The sequence below is a fragment of the Oryx dammah genome, unplaced genomic scaffold, assembly GCF_014754425.2.
Source record: "Oryx dammah isolate SB20612 unplaced genomic scaffold, SCBI_Odam_1.1 HiC_scaffold_9, whole genome shotgun sequence".
Classification (NCBI taxonomy): domain Eukaryota; kingdom Metazoa; phylum Chordata; class Mammalia; order Artiodactyla; family Bovidae; genus Oryx; species Oryx dammah.
The window spans coordinates 11,874,727-11,885,961 of record NW_024070193.1 but is presented as its reverse complement, the minus strand read 5'-3'; the positions used below and the strand labels follow the sequence as shown (position 1 = coordinate 11,885,961).

The following is an 11,235-nucleotide window of genomic DNA, read 5'->3' as shown; positions in this document are numbered from 1 at the left end:
GGGTGGTGGCGCGGTTTGGCTGGGAAAAAGGGCCTGGCACAAGGAAACAAGACCCAGTGTCCTGTGTGGCTGGGGCTCGCCCCTGGAAAAACGAGGCAGCTCAACCAAAGAAGGTACAGTCTGGCTAGGGACTGTCCAAAGACAGAAGGGAGGGAAGTCCTTGGTGGGGCAGGCAGCAAGCAAGTGCCCAGCGAGGAGACACCTCAGCAGGGAAGACACCATGGGGAGTGACAGCAGGACTAACGTCCTTAGGCCTGCCCTCCCTCGGGTCTCTGCTCACCCACATCAAGCGTGCTGGGCTCAACCCTCCCAGGCTCCTGTTTAGGTGAATCGAGTGCCCTCCAGAGATGGGACAGCCAACTCCTGCAGGGCCCCGGTGCAGGGGCTACTGGCAGTCACCACTCCGCTCCCGGCAGCCCCCTACTGGTCTGTGCTCTGAGAGAAGATGCACTGAGAAGGCAGAGCGTGGTCCTTTTTATTTTCAGTCCTTCTTGCTTCACTCCACAGATGAAACAGGCTTGGGAGCTGAGCGGAGGGGCTGCCTGGTGGGGAAGACTAGGAACAGCGAACTGGCCCAGGGGCCTGTCCTGGTCCTCTGGGGTACCTGCTGCCATGGCTGAAAGTAGGGGTGGAAGAGAGCCCCCATCGGCCTGGCCAGTGTGAAACTGGACACAGAGAAGAGGCCCTGGTTGGGAGGTGTGAGGGCCAACCAAGTAGCCACGGCCTCAGCCTGCTGCTGAGCCCTGAAGCTTGGTCGGGCCCTGGGGACCAAACCTGGTCTGTTCCAGGACACTGCCCTGCAGGCCTCTTCTGGGTTCCCCAAAACATGACCTACATCAGCACTGCGGATGCAGGAACAGGAAGTGGGCGTCCATGACATTGGTGCCGGTCAGCCCTGTGTGCAGCAGGTGCGCCCCACCCTGGAAGCGGCAGAAGAAGGTATGTGAGTCATTATGGGCTAGGAAGGTGGCCACATCCAGACCCTCAGCGGCAGCTTGGCTGGTGAGCTCAGGCCTGACCCAGGCCCCAGCAGCCTCTGTGGGCCCATCCTGCCCATCAGTGCCGCCGCTCAAAAACAGCACGCCAACAGTCCCGAGTGGCCACTGTCCCAGCTCCACTCCAACACGCAGGGCCAGCTCCTGGTTGCGGCCACCCTTGCCTGAGCCCTGCAACCGCACCGTGGGCTCGCCACCAGCCAGCAAGCAGACTGGGCCCCGAGCACCCGCCACAGCCTCCAGAGCCTCCTTCAGCTGCAGATCTGGGAGCTGGAGGTCAGCTGCTAGTTCACAGAGTCGTTCATCCTCCACAGACGCTCCAGCGCCAGGCAGGGCGAGGCGGGCTCCAGCAACTCGGGCCAGGAGCCCGTAGAACTGGGCTACACTTTTCACATCACCCTGTATGGCTGTGCTCAGCACCACAGCCCTGTATCCCAGCGCCTCAGCCTGCTGCTGAGCCTCGGCCAGTGCCAGTGCATTGGAGCCAAGGATCACGTTGAGGACGTGACCACAGGTGTGTGGCCCGTGGGGGTCAGAGTCGGCCCGGGCCAGCACAGTCTTCACAGAACGTGGCAGGGCAGCGCGAAGCCCATAGCGATTGACAATGTGCAGGCAGTCTTGCACGCTGTGGATGCTGGCCGCAGTGGGGCCGCTGGCAATCACCTCCACGGGGTCCCCCACCACGTCTGACAGAATGAGGCTCACCACCTGGGGAGGGGTCGCAGAGGCAAGGCTCAGGCCCACCTGATCCTTGCCTCAGGGCCCGAGAGGACAAACTGCCTTCATCTAGCCACGTGTCTTCACACCACCCAGTGCACTTCCTCGCCCACTTCTAACCCCTCTCAAGTGGGCATGCAAAACACCTAGCCCTCTGGACTCCCATACCAGGCCTCTGCCCTTCATCTCCCTGGCACATGTGGGCCTAGTTCCACCAGCCCCGGACTGCCTAGCGAAGAAGGGCCCCACGCACCTGGGCAGGGTAGGCAGCCTGAGCCAGCCCCCCGCCCTTGAGCTGGGACAGGGCCTTCCGGATGGTGTTCAGCTCCTGGATTGTGGCTCCCCGGGCTGCCAGCAGCTTGGTTAGCGTCTGCTTCTCCTCCAGTGTGACAGGTGGGATGGGGGCAGGCAGCAGGGCTGAGCCCCCCCCTGCAGAGACAGTGAAGGCTTTGGGCAGAGGGCACGGGGACTTCCCAACCTAGGGAGCCGGCAGGCAGTGCTCTCTTAGGGATGTGGCGGCTAGAAAGAGGGGTTAGGGTGCCCCCGTGTGGACATACAGTGAATGCCCACACAGTCACCACAACCAAGGCACCTGAGGTTGAACTCTGCCTTGGGGTAGCCCAGGTCCCAGCAGACACTGGAAGAACTATTCCTTAAGACCTTGGAAGAGGAAACAGACCTGGAGGAGACAGCGGAAAACGAGGGAGGGGACTCAGGGAGCTGGAAACCGGGGTTCTAGCCCCAGGTGACAATGGTGCCGAAGGCAGCCGCAACAGAGACGTTTTCCTTGCAAGATCTCAGTGAGCGACTCCCTGTGTGCCCTCTCACAGTTATCTGACAAGGTCAGTCGAGCGGAGGGCCCCACAGCTCAGGGGAGGCCGCCAAGGAGGCAGCCATCCAGGTCTTCACTGCCTCTAATCTGTGACCTTGAGGGCTCTGACCAATGGTTCCTCGCACACCTGATACTGGGAAACCTCCCCACTGCCGCGCGTGCGCACACACAAACACACACACACACACACACACCCTCGAGGGCTCTGCCCAACAGTTCCTTGCACACCTGATACTGGGAAAGCTCCCCACTGCCGCGCACGCGCACACACACACACACACACACACACACACACACACACACTCCTGAGCCAGCGCGGCGCCCGCACCTGAGATGAGCACGAGCAGCAGGTCGCCAGCTGTGAGGCCTTCGGCCAGCTGCCTGATGGCCAGCGCAGCCCGCAGAGCGTCCCGGTCTGGCAGGTTGTCCTCCGCACCCTCGAAGACTTGGATGCGGCTGTGCGGCTTCAGCAGCATCTCCCTCAGGGGAGAGAGAAGGGAGAGCCAGAGATGTGGTGGGCTCCGGGTCCAGCCTGGTTTCTCAGATGTACAGGTGAAGGGGATACGAACAAGGACGCCCACTGACACCCACCCTGGAGCCAGGCCTCTCCCAGAAGAAACTGGAAGCTAGTGAAGGAAGAGGCCCCGATCCAGGCTGAACCTGGGCCCAGGTTCCCCTCCAGACGAGAACAGCGCCCCCAGGTTCCTTACTGCTTGCCGGCACGCTCCATGGCTGCCCGGATCCCCTTGGGAACACTGATCACGCCCTGCACAAGATGCTGGCCCAGGAGCTCCTCAGCTGCAGCTGCCATGCCCAGCACAGCCTTGCCAAAGCCCACCAGGTAGAGGTTCTGCCTCAGCTGAAAGCTCCGGTCCCGCACCTTCAGCTCTCCGCTGTCAGGGTCCAAGGACAGGGCCCGCTGCAGCATGGGGCCCGGCAGCACTGCACCCACAGTGCTCTCAAACAGCTGCCGTGCCCGCTCTGCCAGAGCCATGCTACTGGCCAGGCGGGCCAATGGGCCCCTCAAGAGGAGTGGGGCCGAGGGGGCTCTGGCCAAGTGACGCAGGACCTGCAGGGCTGCAGCCATGCCCCACTGCTCTCAGCACCACTTGGCATCCATGCCTGCCTAGGAGGAAGAAAGCACTGGTTAGGCTGCTGCAACACCAGAGACAGGAGGCTTCAGGGCCAGCGGACTCCACAGCTGCTGCTGCTGCTGCGGGAATGGGCCATCTGCCAGACCCAAGAGAATCCCTAAGGCCCACAGCTGTCTGATCTCACTCCAGTCTTCTGGGCCCAGGCCTGCAGTCTAACCAACCATGTCCTCCTCTTCTGCAGGCCACGCGCCAGCTCTCTGGACACCCTGCCCAGAGTCCAGAGGTCCTGTTAGCAGAGCCCTCCTCCTAGACCACCTCCTTTGGCTGAGAGTTAATCATTCACAGGGGAAGAAGTTACTATCCGTGGGCTTCCATCCTGCCTCTTTTCCACCTCCTGCACGTCTGAGCCTCGCCCAGGGCAACACCCCTTTCTGGCATTCCTTATTTGCCTCTTTACCTCTTTACTTCAGTTGCAACAAAGCTGCTGGCTATGCCACCAACTGGAGCCCAGTGACCTCCAGGCTGCTCTGTTTCATTATCTCACAGGCCGGGGCTGGGGAGCCTGGAAAGACTAAGTCTGTGCAGGGAGGCTGTAGATTTGTCGGGACACTGACAAGCAGGTCCAGGCACGTCCTTGGGCCACAAAGCCTGAAGAATCCCGCACTCAGGGCCAGCCCAGCAACAGCTTCAGGTTCAACTCTGACTCACAGTAGAACCTTAAAAACGTCCTTAGACACCACATGAGTCCAGGTACGATGGGGCCAAATCTGCAGGACAGAAAGGATGCCCTTCCACCTACACGGCCAGACCCAGCCTTGCCAAGAACATGCCTTTTGCTCTAACATAACAAATCTTGGATCACACCACCCACAGCGGTGAGAGCCGCGTGGCCGGGGCAGGCAAAGGGCAGGCTTCTACCGCTGAGGCCAAATAGTCATTTTCCCCACTGGGCACGGTAAAAGCCAAAGAAGACTTGAAGTGAAGGTCAAGAGGTTGCAGAGTAGTTTACGGACAATAAAGTGCTAAAGAGCTCATCTCTAACGAGGCGTTACTTTAATAAATTATAAATTTATTTAATAGTTATAAATTAATAAATGTCCACCATACATGCTGACTGCAGCAGCAAGTGTGGACGGAGCAGGGGAGTCAGGCTCCAGCTCTACCACAGGGACAGCTCCATTTCTCTCACAGGGTCTCCTGTGCAAAATGAGAGGTGAGATGAGACATCCCTGGGCTCTCTGAAGCTGTCCATTGTTAACACTGAAAACCTCGACTGCAAACATCGCTTTATCCTACACCAAAAAAAAAAAAAAAAAAAACCCTGGCAACTTCCAGCCTTGGATCACTTAGCCTGCATGGAGCTCAACTTTCCCGTTAAGAGAAGACAAACCGTTCCCGACTCCAGCTGTGAATGGGGAAACACAGAGGGAGCTGCCATGGGGATTCAAAACGGGCCCAGCAATTGCTGGCGCTGGCCAATGAGCACTAGCCATAGAAGTGGCTTCAGTTCAGTTCAGTCGCTCAATCGTGTCCGACTCTTTGCGACCTCAGGAATCGCAGCACGCCAGGCCTCCCTGTCCATCACCAACTCCCGGAGTTCACTCAGATTCACATCCATCGAGTCACTGATGCCATCCAGCCATCTCATCCTCGGTCATCCCCTTCTCCTCCTGCCCCCAATCCCTCCCAGCATCAGAGTCTTTTCCAATGACTCAACTCTTCGCATGAGGTGGCCAAAGTACTGGAGTTTCAGCTTTAGCATCAGTCCTTCCAAAGAAATCCCAGGGTTTATCTCCTTCAGAATGGACTGGTTGGATCTCCTTGCAGTCCAAGGGACTCTCAAGAGTCTTCTCCAACACCACAGTTCAAAAGCATCAATCCTTCGGCGCTCAGCCTTCTTCACAGTCCAACTCTCACATCCATACATGACCACAGGAAAAACCATAACCTTGACTAGACAGACCTTAGTCAGCAAAGTAATGTCTCTGCTTTGAATATGCTATCTAGGTTGGTCATAACTTTTCTTCCAAGGAGTAAGCGTCTTTTAATTTCATGGCTGCACTCACAATCTGCAGTGATTCTGGAGCCCAAAAAATAAAGTCTGACACTGTTTCTACTGTTTCCCCATCTATTTCCCATGAAGTGATGTGACCGGATGCCATGATCTTCGTTTTCTGAATGTTGAGCTTTAAGCCAACTTTTCCCCTCTCCTCTTTTACTTTCATCAAGAGGCTTTTTAGTTCCTCTTCACTTTCTGCCATAAGGGTGGTGTCATCTGCATATCTGAGGTTATTGATATTTCTCCTGGCAATCTTGATTCCAGCTTGTGTTTCTTCCAGCCCAGCGTCTCTCATGATGTACTCTGCATAGAAGTTAAATAAGCAGGGTGAAAATATACACCCTTGACGTACTCCTTTTCCTATCTGGAACCAGTCTGTTGTTCCATGACCAGTTCTAACTGTTGCTTCCTAACCTGCATACAGATTTCTCAAAAGGCAGGTCAGGTGGTCTGGTATTCCCATCTCTTTCAGAATTTTCCACAGTTTATTGTGATCCACACAAAGGCTTTGACATAGTCAGTAAAGCAGAAATATAGATGTTTTTCTGGAACTCTCTTGCTTTTTCCATGATCCAGCGGATGTTGGCAATTTGATCTCTGGTTCCTCTGCCTTTTCTAAATCCAGCTTCAACATCTGGAAGTTCACGGTTCATGTATTGCTGAAGCCTGGCTTGGAGAATTTGAGCATTACTTTACTAGCATGTGAGATGAGTGCAATTGTGCGGTAGTTTGAGCATTCTTTGGCATTGCCTTTCTTTGGAATTGGAATGAAAACTGACCTTTTCCAGTCCTGTGGCCACTGCTGAGTTTTCCAAATTTGCTGGCATATTGAGTGCAGCACTTTCACAGCATCATCTTTCAGGATTTGAAATAGCTCAACTGGAATTCCATCACCTCCACTAGCTTTGTTCGTAGCGATGCTTTCCAAGGCCCACCTGACTTCACATTCCAGGATGTCTGGCTCTAGGTGAGTGATCACACCATCATGATTATCTGGGTCGTGAAGATCTGTTTTGTACAGTTCTTCTGTGTATTCTTGCCATCTCTTCTTAATATCTTCTGCTTCTGTTAGGTCCAGACCATTTCTGTCCTTTATCGAGCCCATCTTTGCATGAAATGTTCCCTTGGTATCTCTAATTTTCTTGAAGAGATCTCTCGTCTTTCCCATTCTGTTGTTTTCCTCTATTTCTTTGCATTGATCGCTGAAGGCGGCTTTCTTATCTCTTCTTGCTATTCTCTGGAACTCTGCATTCAGATGCTTATATCTTTCCTTTTCTCTTTTGCTTTTCGCCTCTCTTCTTTTCACAGCTATTTGTAAGGCCTCCCCAGACAGCCATTTTGCTTTTTTGCATTTCTTTTCCATGGGGATGGTCTTGATCCCTGTCTCTTGTACAATGTCACGAACCTCATTCCATAGTTCATCAGGCAGTCTATCTATCAGATCTAGGCCCTTAAATCTATTTCTCACTTCCACTGTATAATCATAAGGGATTTGATTTAGGTCATACCTGAATGGTCTAGCGGTTTTCCCTACTTTCTTCAATTTTCGAGTCTGAATTTGGTAATAAGTTCATGATCTGAGCCACAGTCAGCTCCTGGTCTTGTTTTTGTTGACCGTATAGAGCTTCTCCATCTTTGGCTGCAAAGAATATAATCAATCTGATTTCGGTGTTGACCATCTGGTGATGTCCATGTGTAGAGTCTTCTCTTGTGTTGTTGGAAGAGGGTGTTTACTATGACCAGTGCATTTTCTTGGCAAAACTCTATTAGTCTTTGCCCTGCTTCATTCCACATTCCAAAGCCTAATTTGCCTGTTACTCCAGGTGTTTCTTGACTTCCTACTTTTGCATTCCAGTCCCCTATAATGAAAAGGACATCTTTTTTGGGTGTTCTAAAAGGTCTCGTAGGTCTTCATAGAACCGTTCAACTTCAGCTTCTTCAGCGTTACTGGTTGGGACATAGACTTGGATAACTGTGATACTAGATGGTTTGCCTTGGAGACGAACAGAGATCATTCTGTTGTTTTTGAGGTTGCATCCAAGTACTGCATTTCGGACTCTTTTGTTGACCATGATGGCTACTCCATTTCTTCTGAGGGATTCCTGCCTGCAGTAGTAGATATAATGGTCATCTGAGTTAAATTCACCCATTCCAGTCCATTTTAGTTCGCTGATTCCTAGAATGTCGACATTCACTCTTGCCATCTCTTGTTTGACCATTTCCAATTTGCCTTGATTCATGGACCTGACATTCCAGGTTCCTATGCAATATTGCTCTTTACAGCATCGGACCTTGCTTCTATCACCAGTCACATCCACAGCTGGGTATTGTTTTTGCTTTGGCTTCATCCCTTCATTCTTTCTGGAGTTATTTCTCCACTGATCTCCAGTAGCATATTGGGCACCTACTGACCTGGGGAGTTCCTCTTTCAGTATCATATCATTTTGCCTTTTCATACTGTTCATGGGGTTCTCAAGGCAAGAATACTGAAGTGGTTTGCCATTCCCTTCTCCAGTGGACCACATTCTGTCAGACCTCTCCACCATGACCCGTCCGTCTTGGGTTGCCCCGCGGGCATGGCTTGGTTTCATCGAGTTAGACAAGGTTGTGGTCCTAGTGTGATTAGATTGACTAGTTTTTTGTGAGTATGGTTTCAGTGTGTCTGCCCTCTGATGCCCTCTTGCAACATCTACCATCTTACTTGGGTTTCTCTTACTTTGGGCATGGGGTATCTCTTCACAGCTGTTCCAGCAAAGCACAGCCTTTGTTCCTTACCTTGGACAAGGGGTATCTCCTTACCGCCGCCCTTCCTGACCTTCAACGTGGGAGGGCTCCTCTAGGCCCTCCTACGTCTGCGCAGCTACCGCTCCTCGGGTTGCTTCTCCTGTCCGCCGCCCCTGGCCTCGGGCACGGGGTTGCTCCTCAGGGCCACTGCCCCTGGCCTCGGCCGCGAGGTGGCTTCTCCCAGCCGCCCCTGACCTTGGACGCAGGGTGGCTTCTCCCGGCCGCCCCTGACCTTGGACGCAGGGTAGCTCCTCTTGGCCACCGCCCCTGACCTCGGACGCGGGGTGTCTCCTCCCGGCCGTCACTGACCTCAGAAGAGGGGGAGCTCCTCTCGGCCGCCGCCCCTGGCCTCGGATGTGGGGTAGCTCCTCTCGGCCACTGCCCCTGACCTTGGATGCGGGGTGTCTCCTCCCAGCCGCCACTGACCTCGGACGCGGGGTAGCTCCTCCTGGCCGCCGCCCCTGACCTCAGACGTGGAGTAACTCCTCTCGGCCGCGCTTAGTGCGCTGGGTCGCAACCGCCCGTGCTTACTTAGCATGTAGCAATAGCTGATTTTGACGGTCTGGACGAAATCTTTACCTGTTCCCCCGATACATATAGGCCTGCTGCTGCTGCTACTGCTGCTAAGTCGCTTCAGTCCTGTCCGACTCTGTGCGACCCCACAGACGGCAGCCCACTAGGCTCCTCTGTCCCTGGGATTCTCCAGGCAAGAATACTGGAGTGGGTTGCCATTTCCTCCTAGAGGATGCCAATTGGATATCAGAACCCCAAGGCAGGGGGCGCCCAAGACTAAGGAGGCCAGAAAAAATACAGAACGTCCAATCAAATTTCAATTTCAGATAAATTAGGAATTGTTAAAAACTAAATATGTTCCGTACAATATTTGGGACATATCTATACTACTGACTCGATGGACGTGAGTCTGAGTGAACTCCGGGAGTTGGTGGACAGGGAGGCCTGGCGTGCTGCGATTCATGGGGTCGCAAAGAGTCGGACACGACTGAGTGACTGAACTGAACTGATACTAAAAAAGTATTTGTTTATCTGGTTAAAATTCAAGTTTAACTAGACGCCCTGCATTTTAATTTGCCAAATCCAACAACTCCACTTGGAACAGCGCCTCTCGTAAACTACCTAGAGCTCCAGAAAGTCGTAAATACAAAGCCAACCCGCCTTGACACCTCCCCGCCACCAAGCGGGGCTCTAGCCCTTTCCCCGCCTTCGCCTGCCTGCCCGGCGCCGGAAGTGACGTCACCCACAGACCAAGGCCCCAGGCTTTCCTCAGGGAAATGGCTGTCGCGTAATGTCCGAGAAAATAAGAGCCCGCTGCTGCCTGTACCCGCTGCCCCCGAGCCAATGGCCCTGTGACTCTGCAGGCCCTCACGGAACCGACATACCGCCTAAGCATTCGGCGACCCCAGGTCCAGCCCCAGGACCGGAACTGCTCTCTGGGGGCGGAGCAGGATCCGGAAGTGTAGGGGCGGGTTGAGGAGCCGTTGGCGAGGGGCGGGGCGAGCGGGAACCAGAGCCGGAGCTGGTCTTGGCTCCGCCCTGCCCTCCAAGAGGCTTGGATGCAGTCACCTTCAGGTCTCAGTGTCTTCATCTCTACAGTGGGATAATAATCGCCACCTCGCCGATTGCTATAATCCGCCCACTCCTTTATTCTGTACGATTCAATCAGTCGCACAGACTTTCCAACTTCCTGTTAGGTGCTGGGCATTGGACAAAGCAAATGGACTGAGAATCACTACTTACCCACAGCTGACTCCTCCTGCAGCCAGATGAAATCATCCCCGCCACCAATGTACTTCCACAAGGCATTCGTGTTCCCCGCCTTCTTCCTCGGGCTAGCAAATCACAGCTCTGATTCAGCAAGAGTTCCAGAATCAGCAAGAGAGTGATTCTGGAACACACAAAGTGCATGTGAACACGAATGACCCTAGGCCTCCGGCCCTGTCCCAGCTCTCACCCTGGACCCGGCTTGATAGTGGTATCTTGCTACATTCAAAAGACAAGTCCTGACCAGACTCAAGGACACAGAAGAATACATTGTTTTTACCGATGTTTTCTTGAGATCACAAATTATACAACAGATTTCTTAAAAGTCTTAAAACATATTTCTTCCCACCCGCCCTTTTCTGCCACATCTCTCTTTCCCTCTCCAAACCATGCTCTGCTCTTTTCAAGAAGTCTTCCTCCCCCACTTCCTAGCTATCTCCCTGGGGTTTTCTTTCCTTTATGATAGAGGACCTTTTGTGCGTGTGTGCTAAGTCACTTCAGTCGTGTCCGACTCTGCAACCCTATGGACTGCAGCTTCCAGGCTTCTCTGTCCATGGGATTCTCCAGGCAAGAATACTGGAGTGGGTTGTCATGCCCATCTCCAGGGGATCGTCCCAACCCAGGGATCAAACCTGCTTCTCTTACGTCTCCTGTATCGGCAGGCAGGTTCTCCCAGATCTTCACCACCTCATCATCACAACAAAGGCAACTTCAAGATTTGCTCTTTTTAGGTGTAAGGAAATTGTACTTAAAATTTAAGTTTTTCCTTGCTTGCAGTAAGCTGTCTTCATCCATCCATGTGTTTATTCAGTTCCTGAGTGCCCTCTACGTGGGCCAAATGCTCTAGCTGCTGGGATGAATAAGCCGTGGTACTTTAGTGTGGAAACTTCTTCTGCTTTTATAATTACATTCCCTCATTTTGGGGGAGGTGGGGAAATGTAAATTTGAGCATCTCTCGTTATTCAGTGCCAGAGA

The 11,235-nt window shown here is 53.6% G+C and overlaps 1 protein-coding gene across 3 annotated transcripts; it reads right to left on the bottom strand.

Annotated features, from left to right (window-relative positions):
• Positions 1 to 465: 465 nt before the first annotated feature.
• GLYCTK (glycerate kinase) lies at positions 466 to 9,951 on the bottom strand. 3 transcript variants are annotated; one of them, XM_040247124.1, is made up of 5 exons: positions 9,879 to 9,951; positions 3,255 to 3,670; positions 2,873 to 3,024; positions 1,966 to 2,141; positions 466 to 1,703 (listed from the first exon to the last, which is right to left on the bottom strand). In XM_040247124.1, exons 2-5 carry the CDS (start codon positions 3,629 to 3,631, stop codon positions 837 to 839), a joined length of 1,572 nt encoding a protein of 523 aa, XP_040103058.1. In that variant the 5' UTR covers positions 3,632 to 3,670; positions 9,879 to 9,951; the 3' UTR covers positions 466 to 836. The 3 variants fall into 3 exon arrangements, with proteins under 3 accessions (XP_040103058.1, XP_040103057.1, XP_040103059.1); XM_040247123.1 differs by lacking the exon at positions 9,879 to 9,951 and having other exon boundaries at positions 3,255 to 5,126; XM_040247125.1 differs by lacking the exons at positions 1,966 to 2,141; positions 9,879 to 9,951 and having other exon boundaries at positions 1,528 to 1,703; positions 3,255 to 5,136.
• Between the last annotated feature and the right edge of the window lie 1,284 nt (positions 9,952 to 11,235).

Coding starts and splice junctions, on each gene's coding strand:
- GLYCTK (XM_040247124.1), bottom strand. CDS start 3,631: ATGGCTGCAGCCCTGCAGGTCCTGCGTCACTTGGCCAGAGCCCCCTCG. Junction 2,142..2,872: donor GCTGCTCGTGCTCATCTCAG/GTGCGGGCGCCG, acceptor CTGTCTCTGCAG/GGGGGGGCTCAGCCCTGCTG. Junction 1,704..1,965: donor AGGCTGCCTACCCTGCCCAG/GTGCGTGGGGCC, acceptor ACCCCTCCCCAG/GTGGTGAGCCTCATTCTGTC.